A 19,473-nucleotide genomic window follows, 5' to 3' on the forward strand; every position below is an offset into this window, starting at 1 on the left:
TGCTTAAGACTAAGGATGCTACAGCTCTTTGAAGAGTGAGTTTGGTAGTCAAGAGTGGAAAATAAAGCCTCCACAGATTGAGCTTTTAATTCACAAGGATTGCTTTACATGCCCATGCATAAAACAAATATCACAAAAAGGGGTCATTTTAGCCTATTGCTAAATGGTTGCAAGGCATGCATATATCAGCTTTTGTGTGTATAAATGAGATGTTATTGCATTGAAATGAAAAATTATATGTTTTTAGAACGTTTTAGGTACAGAAATGCAAAAAAAGTGAGTCATTTTCGCCCATTGCTAGGTGGTGGCTAGGCAGATCAGAACCTGCAAGGACCCTAGGATCTACCTGTGTGTGCATGTAACAGTAATATATACTGTTACCCAAAGTAATAAATAATTTACATAAACATTACACTTTTTACCAGACTAGTATACTAATAGGTTCAAGGTTCAAAGTTCTTTATTATTTGTCACATGCATAGTTATACAAGTATAACACACAGTGAAATGTAGCCTGACACGCTCCTCCTAATAGCTTTTTCTCAGAAATAAAAATGGCTATGCAGACACCCAGTTAAACAAAGTTCATACCAGTAGTCACCCTTCACCCTTTAGTGAAGGCTTCTTTCTCCTCCTGGCTGTCATCATCTCGATGTGTCCCTGTCACCTATTCTTCCTCCTATGTGTTTGTTTACATTCACATACTGAGGTGCTGTTCATAGCCCATGAAACATCTCTTCTCTGAAACATCCTAACCAGATGTCTGTTAGGAAAACTGTATAGCATTAATAACAGATTAATAAACATATCGTGCTAATTAGACAATTAACATAATGCATTGAGGTTAAAGTTTATCCAAAGCACCAAAATGGACTTGAAGGTTTAATAAGTATAAATTGTTTTTTTTAGTATTTCAAGCTTATAATCCACTCAAACATCACTTAATCTGCTGCATTTCTGAGCAGTTTAATGCAATAGCACTGGCAGTGGTACTGAGGTTAGAAGTAAATTACACAGAGCCAGTGTGTGATTAGAGAAGCTGGCTTTTAAAGTTCACCACCCCTCGGGATATTTGATCGAGCCACGGGCCTTTGATCAGCGTTAACATTACGGTAACCATGACAGTTTATTTTCAACTACCAAAAAAGACCATTTGTGTCAGAAAACAATCTCCCCTTCCTCTGACACATTGGCACACCGCAAAAGAAAAATGTCAGGGTCAGTGATGGGCCATTAGCCCAGAGTGAGTTCTTTTTGTGCCGGCGGACCCATTGAAAACACCTTTTTAGTCTTCGACAGATGGTACTGTGACCCAGCAACCACAGGATGACCTGAGCCTCAACCTGAAGACTTTTTTCCCCCGAGAAAAACGCCCGCAGGACGTACAAGCTCATCAGAGGAACAAAAATGTCTGGCCAGAGAGCAGAATGACACATGAATGCATAATAAAAAAAATTCACCTCAGCACGGCTGCATTGTAATGCCTTGTACATTTGATTGACTACACAGTCACCCTCTATTCACTGGTATTATACCCTGTTCTTTTTCATAGAGGTCGCTCCTCTATTGCTGCAAATGTCATAGTGCTTTAATGAGAACTGCACTGTAGTCTACAATGGAAGCTTTTCAGCAAGATTAAATGTATCAATGAGCTGAAACTTGCCCCCCCCCCCCTCCTTCTCCCCTTTGCCCCTATTGTGACACAGTGGTTTTACAGAGCAGCTTGTTGCTGAAAAACAAGGTTAAGAAGATCAGTATCAAAGGAGGAGTGTTTTTGTGTGGCTTGCAGGAGAGTCTCGCTTCAGGTTTCCACCTGAAACACAAAGGTGTTTTCTTACCTGATTTGTATTCATTCACACAATGAGTGGGCCTGCCTCTCTTGTTTCCAAGTAAGGAGAGTCCAGACAAGACTTTTGTTCGCCCTATCATCGGATATGTGCATGTTGCTTCCTCCAGTACAAGCCTTGGAGCTCAGCCACAGGCTTTGTCCTGGATGGATTTTTTCCTGTCCTTTTTCCTCTTCTTTGTTGCTCCGCTTATGTTCTAAGAAACCATTTCAGATAAGTGTTTGAGCACTGCAGTTTCTTTTTTTCCTTTTCCTGCCCTTTGGCTGCTATGTTATTTCAAGATTATCAAGCCATGTCACCCTAAAACTACCTCGTCAGAATCCAAAACCTACAAATTAGCTGTTGGAAGTGTTTCAGTTCACAGGAGCCCGTTACAGTTCAGTCATTTCTGGGCCTATGTACCGTTGTCAAAACACTGATAATTCTGCCTGTGCGCAGGCCCTGTACAGATTAATTTGTTTGATTTAGCTGATGTCAGTCAAACCCACGAAATTATAATGTAGTAAATATTTTCTCTTGTTTCAGGGTTTTTTCCTCACTGTGTCCCCGGAGTCGATCGTCAAGGTGGCAAGACACGCTTCCGATAAGAACAAAATTTTTTGCATGAACCTCTCGGCACCATTCATCAGCCAATTCTTTAAAGAGCCCTTGATGAAGGTTATGCCTTATGTCGACATCTTGTTCGGCAACGAGACGGTAAGTGAAACGAGACGTGCATTCAAGCCTCTTTAGGACAGATATTTCCAGCTTATTATATTTGTTTTTGCAAATTTTACAATTGAAATTGACAAATTCTTATATTTGGCTTTGAGACAAGCTGATTTAGCTGCTTTTCCCTCTTCCTTTCTTTTGATTGGCTGCACTTTGCAAACAAGAGATGTGAACAGCAGGTTTACAAGTGCACAGCTGCTGCTCCTGAATGAGATTTCCATAGTAAGGATGTCCCTCTTCTCTTTGACGTCATACATGGGGAGTATGTAGAGCAGTCTGAAGCCTGAGATTTCGGTTCACAGACGTTACCTGAATAAATGCTGACCTCATAAGGTGGCACTTTAGCCAGGTTTAATATGGTCACCATTGTAACAGTATGTATGACAGCTTGGATTACCTCCAAATCCTTCAATGTGACCTCAAATCAACAGCTAGGTGGCAATCAGATTTTCCAAAAGGACAATGATCCCAAACTGAAATGGATAAAGCAGGCTAACATTAACCATCTGGAATTGGCTTCCACACGCCTTGACCTCAACCCTATTGAAAATTTGTGGACTATGCTTAAAACTTAGGTCCAAACCAAGAAACCAACCAATTTAGAGGAACTTGAGCAGTGAAATATCTAGCCAGAATTAAGCCAGAAGCTTGTTGAGGGTCAGCAAAAGCATCTGGTTGAGGTTCAGTTTGCTAAGGAAGATTCAACCAAATATTAGTAGGGGTATATATTTGAGCCTGTATGTATAATTTTACCTTGTGCAACAATTTCTTGTTTTTTAGTCGATAAAATGTGAAATCATTCCGCTTTATGCATAGTCACGCTAACATTGCGCATTTAGCCTTTTTGTCTCACCACAGCGTGTGTCAGATTTAGTACAGTAGCATTGAATGAACAAAAACTGAAGCATAATACTCTTGATATAGATATTATACATAAACTACCTATGTTCTTAAACACTCAGATATGAAAGTGTGGAGATATCAATCATTTATTTACTTAAGCCTTTTTTTCTGCTTAAACAGTTTAGTGTTATTCAATGAACTATAACACCTGTTTATCGCACTTCTGTGTTTTCTCTCGCTGGGGGTTCGTCCTGTCTGAGTGCTTCATATGTCGCCATGTTTAAAGTAAAATCAAAGGGCTGTGTCCGACCTTTGATTCCACTTATTGCTCTCCTCAGTATCCATTTAACGTCTCACTTCTCGCTCACTATTAAGAGATGAATAAAACCGAGCGCGTTAATCAATCATCTCACTTGCGTCACCATTCCATCCCAGTTGATCTATCGATTTTTCTCCGCTTTGTGGAAGCGAGTAGGTGATTTGAGGTCAAGCTGTAGTCACAGAGTGTGCTGCTGCTGGGAAGTATCCTCTAACAGAGCAGACGAGCTTAACTCTGAGGACAAACTGCACCTTTGGGGGCAGGCGCAAAGCAGAGGGAAGTGGAGTGGATGTTCACTGGGCTGAACTTGCCTCCCCACTGCTAAAGTTACTAAACAGAGCCCCGTCTTCAGGTTAGAGATGGGGTCTGCAGACCGGGACAGAGCTGGAAGAAACTGCTCAGCATTTGAGGATTTATTGCCATTGCTGACTTCAGCTTTTTTCCCCTCTTTTCCATTCCCAACATAAGACCTCCCTTTTACATATGCACCTCTCTCTCTCTCTCTTGCTTCCTAATTGCTGTGAGGAACGATTCTGTCTCCTTAAACCGTGCTGTACATTTTGCAAGCGTTATGTATTTTCTAGTGGGTGGTACTGTAACTGTTTGTTTAAGAAGTTTGCTCACACCTCCAGTCATTACGATTTAATGACTCCGGATAATTGCAATGTATGTTTGTTGAAGTAGATTATCTTTCGGAGACTCTGTCAGGGCTCGCTTTCTGAAATTGAACCTGGCTAAGAACACCAAAATAAGAGTTTCAGTGAAAAGAAACAGAGGGCTGATTAACTGCTCAGCCGCCTCAAGCAGTGAGATCTTCAAGGGTCTGTATAGGACTAATGCCTGTCCAGAGTGTTTTGACTCCTTTTGGCTCCCCCACCCCCTCACCTCTGTATTGGCTGCTGGGAGGGGGGAATGACTGCTCATACAGTCGAGCCCCAGACCTCCCATTGTGCACAAGCCAGACAAGGTTGCCGGTCATGCAGTGGTGCATGGTGAGTGACAGGCAACAGAGCCGCCTCGCCCACGCTTGCCCCTTCCAGCCCCCCCGGCCGTCCTCTCGCCCCAGCTTCCACCCCCCAATGTGATGGATAACCCTCAGCCCGCGATGCTTTCATAACAAGTCAGTGACAGTCAGGATCATGCAGGCTGACTCCTATAGCCTTGCAGAATGTGCCATAAGGGAAGGCTAATGTGTCTGCTTGTCTCTGCCTTCCTCTCCCACACTTACTGAGTCACGATACAGAGCTAGTCTCACTTGGGGAAAAAAATGTTTTAAGCAGCTGTAAGATCTCATGTTTTGAAAATGACATGTAATAAATTTGAGCGAGATTGTTTTTGATTGCCACCTTATTTTTCCACGACTGGGAACTTATTTCAGCCAGATCACAACTCACGTTTAATCATTTTTAAATTCCCAAACAGTTTTGCAACACGGCAGACTTCAAAACATGTCAATAGCCTCTGTTTCTTCTCTTGTTTTGTTTTTTCTCTCCTGCCAGCTTCTGATGTTGAAATGTGTCTGTGTTTGAGTCTACCCTGGGTAATTCTGCTATAACTCGATCCTGCTGGTACTTGTTTTAAACCTGGCATCAGCAGGCCCTGCCTGCTCTATCGGCAGCCTCGTGCTTATATAACAGTCTCCCATCCATCCTGTAATTACTGCCTTTTTGGGGCATAGTGTAGTGTCTGTTCCTTCACTGCTGAGGGGAGGTGGAGGAGGAGGAGGAGGGGGGCAGTGCGGTTTCTGCGTTGGCAGGACCTCGGAGGTGGTGCCGGCAGAGGCGCATAGACATCAGACGCTACTTCTCTTAATTGGCAAACATGTCGTGTGATAACCTGGGAACAGCACCGGCCTAATTGAGTCCTCCTGTGCTGTCCTCCTCTGACTACCTGACATGGAACCCAGGGCATTACATTTCCCTCCATTTAATGGCCGCAGTTAATTAGGCCCGAATGAGGGAATCATTACCGCTGGAAAAACCACATGCCAGTGGATTCGCCGATAAAATTAGCCACAATTTGCTTTTGCTATTTGAGCATGAGAGATAAACCACACAATGGGGGGGGGAGGGAGGACTGGACCATTACTGGTGGATTTGTTTTGTGGCATTTTAGGCATATCATAGACAAATGGAACGATTAATCAAGGCTGAATTATTCACCCTGACTGATATTTCTTTTAGCCAGGATTCACAGCTTTCTCAATTTAGATCAGTCCGTGTGCTTCGGCTTCTCTTTCCCCTGTCAGAATGTTTTAAAAATGCGCTTCCTTAATAAAACAGTGCTGCAGATGATGTGCTTAGTTTTTTGCCCCACAGCCAGTACCGAACAACCTCCTCACTTCTCAGCCATTAACATTATATACCACCCCCATACAGGAGCTCTGCATGCTTTCCATTGCTGTCCAATGCATTCTGCACCTCCACACTCAGAGGGAGCTTATTTATATGGGTCCCAGCCCCGTCTTCCAAACGAGAGACAGCCATTGTAATTGAATACTCAATAGGTGAGCCATTTAACAAAAGTGGAAATGGCGTTCGGCTATGTATTAATGTGCTTCGCCAAGGCAAAAGGAGCCATCATCATTTCAATGTTCAAGCTGTTTTAAAAGAGCATTTAGCCTGCCATCTCTCCAGGCCATGAGAGCAAAATGACACGGATTTCTTCCTCCTCTGTACTTTGTGCGAATGTTCCTCGCCTAATATTTTGTATGGTTATCTTGCTTATTTTCCCATCCATCCTTCCTCTCAGTGATCTAGGTGGAGGGATACAAGCAACTCCACAGAAGGTTATTGTCATGAAAAGCCCCTCAGGTCTTTTGGCTCTCAGCCCTATTTTTCTCCATCTACATGCATTGTGCGTATTTGTGTGTGCATGGGGTGGAAGGGGGGATCTCTAATGATTTTTCCAGGACAGACTAAAGTAGATGTACAAGTGTGTGTGTGTGTGTGTGTGTGTGTGTATATATATATATATATATATATATATATATATATATATATATATATATATTAGGGGTGCAACGATATTCGTATCGATATTGAACCGTTGGATACAGTGCTTTCGGTTCGGTACGCGTATGTATCGAACAATACAACATTTGTAATTTATTTTATCAACTTTCCTTCTGACGATGCTGTCTGTGTGGAGCGCTCAGTGAATCTGCGTTCGACTACTCCGCCCAGGCTGCACTGTCGAGCGCAGATCCACTGAGCGCTCAACACAGACAGCATAGTCAGAAGGAAGAGCGCAGGGCACCTCCCCCACCCTCATTCAGATCTGGCGTTTGGAATTATTTTGGTTTTCATGTGACGTATGACCCTGAAGGTAAGCGAGTCATGGACTAAAGTAAAACAGTATGTTGGATGTGCCATGCAATGCTCAATTACATGGGTGGGAACTAGTGTGTTAGCGCAGTTAGCTCGTTAACGTGTTGGCCGTCTAGCCCCACGCACGGGGCGATCGGCGGTAGCTCGTTAACGGAGATTTGCCGTGTTGTGGTGTTAAGGTCATTTCAACGAGATTAACCTGAAAGCACTAGTGGGAACACAACGAATATGACTGCACATTTACGCCGACATCATCCTAGTGCAAAGACAAAAACAACAAGCATGCTACTAACTTTAGCCGAGTCATTTAGACAGCTGTTAGCACATGATTCTCCTTATGCTGCTGAGAATATAGCCCAGAAGAAGCGGATAGTATAGCTTTTATTTTGGAAAGAGACATTTCTCTGTAATAAACTCTCTTTTCCAAAGATGCATGATTCCTCAATCAGATACAGGGCTTGCAATATCGCTAGCCTGACGTCCTGGGGCTAGCGATTTTTTCAGTCGGGCTACCAAAATCTATCTCTGCCCTGCCCGTCGGGCTATTGTAAGAAGGAAAAATATATGTCAATGCTTTTGCATTCTTTCAGAAATGTAGCTGGGTAATTATGTCATTGGCATCGGTGAGCCACTGTCAATATGTGACATATTGAAATCGCGTTTGAATTTGCGCTTGTTTTTTTGCTTTCACTTTGCAATCGTGCGAACTGTGTATAGAGAGCGACAGCACTGATCTGTGAGTGATGATAATTTGTGCACCAATTCCTCTGACATCGTCTTATTAATCGTTAGCTTACTATGCAAACATGACAAGTGAAATCTCCCACAGCTTAAACATGTGAGAGGTTGATCGCGCAGAGAATCGCTGAGCTAATGTGAGTCCGTGTGTAAAAGCAGCAGGATATATATTTCACTACGATGACCTGGATGACTGAGAACCTTCACAGACAGATATATATTTTAGTTCTGCTGAGCCAAATAAGACAGGTCAGGGTGAAGAAGTGACAGCCAAAGAAAAGCTTACCACAAAACGGAGAAGTTATGACAAATCAGACTATAAGGCAAAAAGAAAGTGCAGCTTTATGGTTTCATGGACAAAATAATTTCTGTGGCTGCAATATGACGAGCTAAATAACCAGGGCTGCACATAAGTGGTCCGCAGGTGCGCATTCGCTGTCAAAATAAAAAACACGCACAAGGGTTAGGGTTAAATTTAAAAACTGTACTTTTGAGTTAAAATATATATTTATAATTTTAATAAATGACAAATTAAAAAGGCATGAACATTTTTTTTGTATCGAAAAAATATCGAACCGTGACACCAAAGTATCGAACCGAACCGAACCGTGAATTTTGTGTATCGTTGCACCCCTAATATATATATATATATATATATATATATAGTGTGTGTGTGTGTGTGTGTGTGTGTCTGTCTGTCTGTCTGTCTGTCTGTCAATGTGTGAATGGAAAAAAAGGGTGGCAGAGGAGATACATGGGCAATACGGCGTCATTTCTTAACATCTCTCTAGATTCGTCATCTGGCTTTGTTTGTTTGATAGACTGCTTGGAAGCCTTATCTCTGTGGTGAGACCCGTGGCTGTTTATCACCTCAGTGACGTATGCGGGACTGTGGAAGTACGTGCTCTCTGCTGTCAGTATGTGTAGGTGATGGCAAGTTCACTAAAGGGCCCTTAGGGTATTGATGGGTGTTTTTTTTGCACAAAAAAAGAGGAAAAAGAAAAAAAAGAATAGGAAAAAGAGTTTCCCCTTGACAGCTCACCCACAGCAGACTCGAGATGTGCTTCTCAACGGTAGCTTGGGGAAAATATGCCGTCTACTGCCTAAAACAAAGAGATGCGAGAGTCAGATTAGCGTGTTACTGAAACAGCTTTCCTTTTAGGCTCTTCTCTCTCTCCTCTCCTGTCAGAGCTGTCTGCAGAGAACGAGGGTGGTGGTGGTGGGGGGAGAACATGAGACATTAACCTCTATGTGTTTATTCACAAGGCCCCACAGGCCAACTGGGAGGATGAACACAGAACCATCTCTAAAGCCGGCGAAGCGGAACAATCACAATGTGTCATTGGAGGAAAAGACATGAAGTATTAGCTGCCGCTCTCCTTTGTGTCTTTCACAACTGAATTTTAATTTAATGTGCTATTTCTGTGATGAGTCACATGCCTTTCGTTCAGCGCCAGAGTACATTGACCCTCAGTGTGACGTACAGTCAGTGAGTTGTATGATGAGTCATAGCCGCATTAGCTGTGATGATTGGCTAAATGCAAAGGCTGCCTTGCTTTTATTTTTGCTCTTTTTACTTATTTCTTTTCTCTTTTTCTTTTCCTGAATACTACCTCATACATCCGCCCTCCCCAAGACCCAAGACAATTGAAATCAATTGTTTTCTTTTTCTTCTTCTTCTCTCACTACTATAATCACTATTACATGCAGCTGGGGATAAGAAATCACATTAAACATTCTTGGATTTAAAAAAAATATGTAAACGTTGGCACTGTTGAATTTCCTTAATTGTCGTGTGTACTTTGCTTTAATTGCATCAGTCATTTCCTCCTGAGTCTCATGTTTCATCAGGTTACATAAATGCTAGATGTTCATTTCACACTGACAGCGGATTAAAGTAGATCTTTTGTTTAATATATATATATATATATATATATATATATATATATATATATATATAACTGGTGATTTTCGATCAATTATCGCTGTGGATGTCATCAAAAATGGAGAATCTTTGTGTTCTCTGGAGTCCAGGGTGTAACCTGTCTCTCGTCCTCTGGGATAGTCTCCAGATGTAAAAGTGTGTGGATATGTTTCATTTTTTAGAAATGTCATGAATTGCTAGATAAGGACCCAAATGTAGAGACAAGAGACTGACTGAATAAAAGTTGATATTATATGTCAGATGATGAAAAGTCCAAAATAAGAGAATAAGTAGAAGGAGTGAGGTTAAAAGAAGATGAGACAGCAGGGAAGACAGCACTATTTATACACATGAGCGCAATTAGGAGATGTGGACACAGTAGCGTAACGCGACACAGGTGACAATAATCAAAGCCAGTCAAGCAGATGGGGGAAGTAAAACTAGAAACAAGACACTTGCGACAAGAAACTGTCAAAATAAAACAGGAACTAAGAACCAAAACTAATTGGAAAAATGCAGAAACATAAATTAACTTAACATAAGAGAGCTGAAACAGGAGGACCAAATGATGCTTTCAAGACGGGAAACACTGAGGGAAAAACATTCCTGAAACTAACACTGACCTATAACAAAAATTAAAGATTTACAAAAAGCTCACTAAACAAGACTGCAACAAACTGATAATAACCTTGACCAAGTGCACAGGCTTAAAGGTTAGGCATTTGTAATCAGACCCTAAAATCTCTATCTGCATCTTATAATGTAGATTGTTAAAAACTACAAAGTTGACTTCCACCTCTGTAAAAGTGTCTCTAACTACATAAATAATTCAAGCATGGCTCTATTTTTTTGGAATTTTACATCATATTGATCCACCGTCCTCTGGAATAAACGGAACGAAATAAAAAGGGGGAAAAAAGGAAGTTAAAAGAAACTGAATGGAATAGCCCGAAAGTAAATGCCAAAAGTATAACTGGATCTTAAATCTCAGTGGTATAACAAACACTGCAGCAAAGGCGTGCATGAGGTGTATAGCCAACTTTACACCGGGAACCTCTGGATTAGATCATCATTAGGCAATCTGCCTGAATACAGTCATCCAGTTCAACAGCATGAAAGCACGAAAAAATGAACTGATGAGCATTTCAGATGTTTATCCGTTAGATATAAAAACATTTCTAACCCATTTGATTGCAACGTGAGCAGAATGAATCGCTAATGTCAGTTGTTCACAAATATTTATGCACTGAGGGTGAAGTTGAAAACCAAGAGCAAAGGTGTCTTTTACTGTTTGCGAACTAACTTTTCATTTGTAAGACGAAGAGGTTGGGAACTACTTTACTCAATCACAGAAAGTGTTGCTGCTGTTAAGCCATCAGTCGTCCTGTGTGTGCGCAGGCAGAGAGAGCCATTCGGCGCAGGAGAAGAAGAAGAAGAATGGTCTCACTGACATTCCTCTGTTTTTCCTGGCTGTCTGTTTGCGAGTCATGGTACTTTAGGAGCCAGCATGGCTCCACCAGAGGAGTCCGACTAACCACTGTAATTGTGCCGTGCCGTAGCCGCCTTCCCCAACCCTGGGACTGAACCATGAAATATTTGAAAATGCCGGGGTTAAGAGGGGGGTCGTTGGCAGTGCAATGTGAAATGTGAGACCATAGAGCATCTTTAACAAGGGGGCAGATAGAAAGCCCGCCAGCCAGCCAGTCGTGCAGCCAGGGCACACATTGGAGTTCTCTGAAGGAGAATAATTATGGATGTAAGAGGAGATATTGCGCTGGGAGCAGATCAATAGTGCCCACGTACTGCTAGTGCTGAGGTGAGTATATTTCTGTCGCAGCAGGAGAGAGTGCAGGATATCAGCTTGTTGCTATAGAGCGACTCACAGAACTTCGAACACCGGCGGGCTTCCCAGATGCCCTTACAATCCCGATGCCCGTCCTCCTCCCATATCACTGCTGCTTGGAGTTTGGCTGGTTGCTTCGCGCCCCCCCCCCGCCATCTCCAATCCTCTTATCCACACAGAGTTGGCGGGAGGACTTGCCTTTGTCTACTCATGATTGTATTCCGACAGTCCAGACTATACTGTCATGGTTTCCAGTGTCGTTTGGAGGACTCCCCTATTCTCTGGATAAGAAACTGACAAAGGCAGAATCAACAAGCGTAATCTACTCACCCGTACTACCAAATTAATTAGTTGTTCCATGGACAATGAACCTGTGAGCTTATTTTAGAAACGAAAGCGTCCATTTGTTTCCACTTGAAGTGAATGAAAGGATTGTTTTCTCTAATTTACAGTCGTCATGCAACGTGCAAAGTATTTCCTTCTAGATGAGCCATGTGGTTCATTTGCTTTCCCTGCAACACGTATCGCATGGGATCTGTGCATACATGTAGCCTTATTGTTGAAGGGGGCCGTACCTGCCGTGCAGATTTTGATCTGGAATATGGCCACATTGACAGATACCATATTGAATATCGTCTCAGTTTTTCTATGGCCAGTTTATTCAAAGATCTCATGTCCCCTGTGCGCACAAATGGTTTGAATTATTTTGAGAGGTTTTTTTCCTCCCTGGGTTTTTCATTGTCTGAGGCATGCAAGTCCCTCAAGAGCAGATCTTTGTTTCTCATTAGGAGGTAAATAGAGCAGGCCAAATGCTCGCATGTTTATTATACACAGGAGGGTATGGTCACTGTTCTCAACAGCTCACTGCAGGGGGAAAAAAAGCTGTTTGCTTTCTTGACCTTTGTCTGCACCGCCTGCAACCAAATGTCTGTTGAATTTACTGGATAATAAGCTGCGAAAAATTGATGGACTGAAAGGAAGTTGGTCTCAGCCTCATCAAAAGTTTTTCCTAAAACACATTTCAACAAAAAGTCATTTATCCAGACAGAAAAATCACCATTCAACATAACCACCATTCAAAGGTCATTATTTGAAGTGAAATTTCCACAGAATAAGACAGCGGCAAAACTATGAAATATGCAAGAGGAAAAACACCAGGATAACCATACTGGGTTGCACAAACATGATAGCAAATTTCCAACATAATAAAAGCAGTTAGCAGGGACCAAGAAGTAGGTTTTGAGGTTTTTGAGCAACATTTGTAACCATTCAGATGACATCTTTGGTTATTTCAGCAAGACAAAAGTCCAAATCAAGCCTCAAGTTTATGCTGCACCAGTTGATTGCAGAACCTTACTGAGAATTAGTACCAAGACAGATTTAGTCCAAGTCAAGCGTCAGGTCTATCATAGCAGATTTCAGGTATAATTTCTTGTCACTGAAGACTCTCAGGACCAGGTCCAGTTAGTCAAGACAAGTCTAAATGACATCTTAGGTAATTTTGCAGTTTTATTAATGTAGTGCCAGTCAGTGACCTCAAGGCACTTTATATTGTTAGGTAAAGCCCCTGCAATAATACAGAGAAGACCCCAACAATCAGATTATCCCCTATGATTAAGGACTTGGCAACAGTGGGAAGGAAAAACTCACCTTTAAGAGGAAGAAACCTCTGGCAGAACCAGGCTCAGTTGGGGTGAGACGAGCGAGACGGTTCAGGTGTTAAACTAAACTTCCTTCTCATCTGAATTATGAAAAGAAGAAATAGTAAAATCATTTGGTGTTATCTTTGTATTGCTGTCACTTAAATGTAAGGTTTGTATTTACATTTTGCACAAGTTCCGTTTTTTTAATAAAGCAGATGTAAACAATAAAGAAAGTCAAAGAAAAATCTATTCAGTAGAAATCAGTAGGCAACCAAGTCATATTTCCAAGAAATACGCAAGTGTGTTTTCATCAGGTTCTTAGGTTGTTACATTCTTGCCACATAAAAAAGAAATCTCACACACATTCTGTTTTAAGTTGGAATAATAAAGCAGAGGCACGAAGGTAAAGCACAAATACCTTAATATCTCATGAAATGAACAGCATTATTATGTCTTCATGTAGAATCACGTCACTGATTAAAAGAATAGGCTTTCAAGGCCTTCGGCAGCAGGTATTTAATTAGAGGGAACTTAAACTCCACGAATGCTAAACAATTCCTAACTCGCAGTTTTGCCCAAGCATATTATTTCTATCACTTAAATTGTAAGATAAATTGATGTATTGACCCTGAAAAAGGTGCCCCAAAGAACAGGAATCAAGATTGAAATTCGGTTGCTTTTATATGCGTATGAAATGGTAATCCTCTAAGTGTGGAAATTGCAAGTCCTGAAAAATTCAATCAAGTGGACCTTGAGCAAACAAACGTACACCAATAAAAGTTACTGGAGCAAAAGAAAAACTTCACTTAGGAAGACAAAAGCGAGTTGGGTTAGCAGATTTCCCATTATAAAGGCAAGAATGGAGGTGCTGATTTAATTTGCTGGCTCACCTTTAGAGTCAAAGAGACGTCATATCTATTGAGCCAAGATCGTTGTAAGCACAGAGATGAATCTTTATTTATTTAAAAGATATATATTTTTTTTTTTACATAGCACAGTATTACAAAGTTAGTGTAGAAATATGTAAAGTTTAGAGCACCATATTAAATTTACAGCAGGGACCAGTGATGAGCATACCAGAAGTATGGACAGATGTAGAAGAATATGGTGATCTATGAGTTTTAGCATTATCAGAGAAGCAACCAAAGAACCAAAGAAAAACAGCATCTTCCCCAGTATAGAGGCCTGCAAGGACAAAGAAAAAATACGAGGCAACACTAATATAGGATATACATGAATGCAGAGGAGAGAGCAAGACAGCAAAACACACTAAAGATTATGGAGCAAAAAGATACAGATCCAAAACATCTGGAATAATTCGCTAGAGAAAGCTAGAGGAGGCAGAGAGATCAGTATCAAGACAACCTATGATCCAGCAAAGAGAAAAAAAAACAAAAAGAGGACAGAAAAAAAATCGTGCTGTAATTTGAGTTCTTTGAGACTCACAAGGACCAAAGAAGTTGTTTAATAGCTGCTCTTTCTGAGCTAAAACACTTCATCCACTGTTTTTTCTTCATCCGCTTCCTCGAGAGATAACCGGTTTCTGGTAGTCTGACGTTGTGTACTGACCCCTTGTTTGAGTCCAGAGGTGAGATGTGTGATAGAGGCCCTCAGCGCTGATAAGGCCATCAGGCTGATAACTAACTCCCCCCAGCACAAAGCTACCACTGCTGCTGCCACTGCTTCCATTAGCCCCAGCAGATGCACTGAATGCCCATCTGGTCCCTCCTGCTCTATCTAAGGTTACATCCTATGTTCGGAGCTCCTTATGCAAACCCTGCTTTCCCTGCTGTGATTGCTATCAGAGAAGATATTTATGTAGTGCACATGTTTCTGATTGTTTAACCTTTGGACCTGTGCTGTAGGTGCTGTTTCCATCCCCATAGGCTTACTACCGCTCTCCTGCCCTTGTAGGTAGACCAAGAAAGATGGGAGCAGATGCTGTTGCTAGAGGTGTATAATGCACTGACAGGCGAGGGCACTGCTGAAATTGGACACATGAAAGCTTCAGTCTAACTGTGCACTTGCTTTTAGATTTAAAAAAAAAAAACTCAGCTCAATGATTTTTGGTTATTTCCTTTATTCAGGCTATTTTATTCGTAAGAAATGTCAGATAAATTGGCTTATTATCGTGCCACCAGTGATGATAATTTTACCCTGTATTGTTCTTTAGCAGAACTTTGTCAGCTTAATTTCCAAAAACCAGAAAGAAAAAGAAGTCAAATTTCTAAGCACGGTTGCCCGACTCCAACCTATGTTGATGGGTACACCAGCAAAATCTCAGAAAACAACATAACCTGTTGAGAGACATATTTCACAATATTTTTTTAGAAAAATATGTATTACACCAGTGTAGAGTAAAACAAGGAGTAAAAAATCAGCTAAACTTGGAAAAAATCAAATCTAGTCTTTGTCAGTTTGGCCAAATTTGTCAATAAAAAAAGCATAAGCTCTGTGGTGCATATGTTTATTTGAGACTTAGCTGTCTTCATACCATAGATAATCTTGTAGACAGCAGATGGGAAAAACTATTCCTTAAGGTTACTTAAAATAATTGACCAGAAAGCTTGCCTAAGAGAGTTCAGGCTGTGCTGAAGAGTAAATGTGGTCTTACCAAATATTGACTGAATATTGCCTCTTATAGTGTCTTTCCATGATGTTTCTACATGTTTCAATGAATCACTCTACCTATTTCCAATTTTTCTAGCAAAACATAAAGAAATGAGGCGTGACTCAAACACATTTCAGAGTTTGAGAAAGCTCTTCTGTGGATTTGATTAAAGCAGTTGATGTAAGTTTGCACTTGAATGTACGAAAATATCAAGGCGAAGATGAAACATGCCACTTAATGGCTCAGTAAAACTTGAAGTGAAATACCATCAGCTGCTGTTGAGTAAATTCCCAGAGGCAGTAAAAGCGACTCCAGGCTTTCTGGAGTGTGTTGTTCCTGCGTGTGTTTACCCCCATGTTTGTGGCATGTCATGCTTGAGCAGAATTGCTGCATTCTCCTGGGAGCTTCAGGAGGGCTCGGTACAGGTGATTTATTCATCCTAATCTGTCCCGCACAGTAGCAGGGCGCTGCCTTCTTTCCACCCAGCATGAGTGAGTTGCTATCAGCTTGCATGATCGTTTTAATAATCACCTGTGGTTGTTATCCGCCCGCATATCTTTGAGGTGGCAGCTTCCTGTTCGGCAGCACCTGGGCTCGTGCTGAGGGCTGACATCCTGACATCCAGGAGGAGATATGTTTGTGACCCCGAGGCCACGTCAAGGACACTGATGCTCCCCTCCGATGTCATCGTCTTGATTAGTTATTCAGTCTCCAACCCCCCCGCCCCACCCGCCCACCCACTGCCCTGTAATGTATACTGTAGTAATCTGACTGGAATCACTTGAGTTGAATGCCAGATGTTGTTTATACTGGGCATTTATGAAAGCTGTCTGACTCGCCTGAGTGATGTCTTACGCTGACATGTAGGGAATGACAAAAACACGCCATATGCCATTGTTATATACATATACTTATATCTGTGAGTAGTGATAAGTGGCTGAATTATTTGACGTGTTATAACCCAGTCATGCTCACTTTATTTTAAATGGTTTCTAAAGATCAGTCATTTCCAAATATCATTACAGGCGTGATCATTTCTACATATAGAAAACTGTTGTCTTCTTTATGGTTCCTTAAAACCTTAAGGTATTTGAAATGAGCCGCTATGTAGAGGAAGAAGAAAACAGAGGTTTTGGTGTGAAAAACTTGTCAGGGCTGCACCCAGGAATAAAAAACCACAACGTCAAATACAATTCAATTTCTGCCTCTGCATCGCTTGGGCTAACGGTCAAATAAATGCTTATTTTCTGAGTAGCCTGGGGGAGTTCGCTTTTCAGCTTATCAACTTTTATTAACCTTAGCACTGAGGTTTGCTCTTTGATTTAGATTCTTTAAAACACTGAAATTGGATTTTTTTTCCCTGACACACTCCTGCTGTGACATATGCTCGACAACTTGTTACACAGAGGAGAAAAAAACCTCACTACTTGCTTTGTTTTGTTTGGTGTTTTTTTTTCTACTGGGAATATTTTATCCTGGAAGCTAACGACTCAGACAGTTTTATTAATTTCTTTTCTCTTGGGTGTCCTTATACAGTGGGGCAAAAAAGTATTTAGTCAGCCACCGATTGTGCAAGTTCCCCCACCTAAAATGATGACAGAGGTCAGTAATTTGCACCAGAGGTACACTTCAACTGTGAGAGACAGAATGTGAAAAAAAAATCCATGAATCCACATGGTAGGATTTGTAAAGAATTTATTGGTAAATCAGGGTGGAAAATAAGTATTTGGTCAATAACAAAAATACAACTCAATACTTTGTAACATAACCTTTGTTGGCAATAACAGAGGTCAAACGTTTACTATAGGTCTTTACCAGGTTTGCACACACAGTAGCTGGTATTTTGGCCCATTCCTCCATGCAGATCTTCTCGAGAGCAGTGATGTTTTGGGGCTGTCGCCGAGCAACACGGACTTTCAACTCCCGCCACAGATTTTCTATGGGGTTGAGGTCTGGAGACTGGCTAGGCCACTCCAGGACTTTCAAATGCTTCTTACGGAGCCACTCCTTTGTTGCCCGGCGGTGTGTTTTGGATCATTGTCATGTTGGAAGACCCAGCCTCGTTTCATCTTCAAAGTTCTCACTGATGGAAGGAGGTTTTGGCTCAAAATCTCACGATACATGGCCCCATTCATTCTGTCCTTAACACGGATCAGTCGTCCTGTCCCCTTGGCAGAAAAACAGCCCCATAGCATGATGTTTCCACCCCCATGCTTCACAGTAGGTATGGTGTTCTTGGGATGCAACTCAGTATTCTTCTTCCTCCAAACACGACGAGTTGAGTTTATACCAAAAAGTTCTACTTTGGTTTCATCTGACCACATGACATTCTCCCAATCCTCTGCTGTATCATCCATGTGCTCTCTGGCAAACTTCAGACGGGCCTGGACATGCACTGGCTTCAGCAGCGGAACACGTCTGGCACTGCGGGATTTGATTCCCTGCCGTTGTAGTGTGTTACTGATGGTGACCTTTGTTACTTTGGTCCCAGCTCTCTGCAGGTCATTCACCAGGTCCCCCCGTGTGGTTCTGGGATCTTTGCTCACCGTTCTCATGATCATTTTGACCCCACGGGATGAGATCTTGCGTGGAGCCCCAGATCGAGGGAGATTATCAGTGGTCTTGTATGTCTTCCATTTTCTGATGATTGCTCCCACAGTTGATTTTTTTCACACCAAGCTGCTTGCCTATTGTAGATTCACTCTTCCCAGTCTGGTGCAGGTCTACAATACTTTTCCTGGTGTCCTTCGAAAGCTCTTTGGTCTTGGCCATGGCGGAGTTTGGAGTCTGACTGTTTGAGGCTGTGGACAGGTGTCTTTTATACAGATGATGAGTTCAAACAGGTGCCATTCATACAGGTAACGAGTGGGGGACAGAAAAGCTTCTTACAGAAGACGTTACAGGTCTGTGAGAGCCAGAGATTTTCCTTGTTTGAGGTGACCAAATACTTATTTTCCACCCTGATTTACGAATAAATTCTTTACAAATCCTACCATGTGGATTCATGGATTTTTTTTTTCACATTCTGTCTCTCACAGTTGAAGTGTACCTCTGGTGCAAATTACTGACCTCTGTCATCATTTTAAGTGGGGAACTTGCACAATCGGTGGCTGACTAAATACTTTTTTGCCCCACTGTATGTAGTGGTACTTTAACTGGCAATGCATTAAATGATTTGGATAGGATAGGAATTGAGAACCGGTTCCAAATTGTCCAATCTTTTGGAATCAAATTCATTATGAGGTCTAGCAACACCTGTAGTATACACGCTTAACTGCCAGTTTATTAGTTACAACTGCTGGTTAATGCAAATCAATTTTTCCACACATCCATTCTTAAAGAGAATCATCTGAAAAAGAGAAAATATCCAGGGAGCAAAAGTTCTTTGGGTGAAAATGTCTTTATGATGATCAAAGAAAAATATCCACACACGCAGTGAGCTGATAAGAAGGCAAAAGCAACTCAAGCAAATACTTGTTACAGCCAGGGCATGCAGAAGAGCATCTCTGAGCATCTCATGTCAATCCTTGAAGCTGATGGGCTAAAGCAGACTATGATGGGTTTATCTCGTATTTGCTGGGAACAGGGAATTATTTGCAAATAGTAACATTGCTTGGTCTGACAAGCCCCAGTTTGAGTTGGTAGGGTCAGAAATTGGTATAAAC

At 41.6% G+C, this 19,473-nt stretch overlaps 1 protein-coding gene across 4 annotated transcripts in view; it reads left to right on the forward strand.

Annotated features, from left to right (window-relative positions):
• Positions 1-19,473, forward strand: part of adkb (adenosine kinase b) — a 130,900-nt gene that overhangs the window by 85,547 nt on the left and 25,880 nt on the right. For all 4 annotated transcript variants that reach the window (XR_014893632.1, XM_085284742.1, XM_085284740.1 and 1 more), the window contains one exon: positions 2,373-2,543. Coding sequence is in view for 3 of the 4 variants with exons in the window: in XM_085284742.1 (XP_085140868.1) it covers positions 2,373-2,543 (171 nt within the window). In the remaining variant the exon portion in view is untranslated. The remainder of the gene's footprint in view (positions 1-2,372; positions 2,544-19,473) is intronic.

Source organism: Mchenga conophoros, linkage group LG8, assembly GCF_057382185.1.
Source record: "Mchenga conophoros isolate Kocher_MC1m ecotype Shallow Benthic linkage group LG8, M_conophoros_male_GT1.1, whole genome shotgun sequence".
NCBI classification, from domain to species: Eukaryota; Metazoa; Chordata; class Actinopteri; order Cichliformes; family Cichlidae; genus Mchenga; species Mchenga conophoros.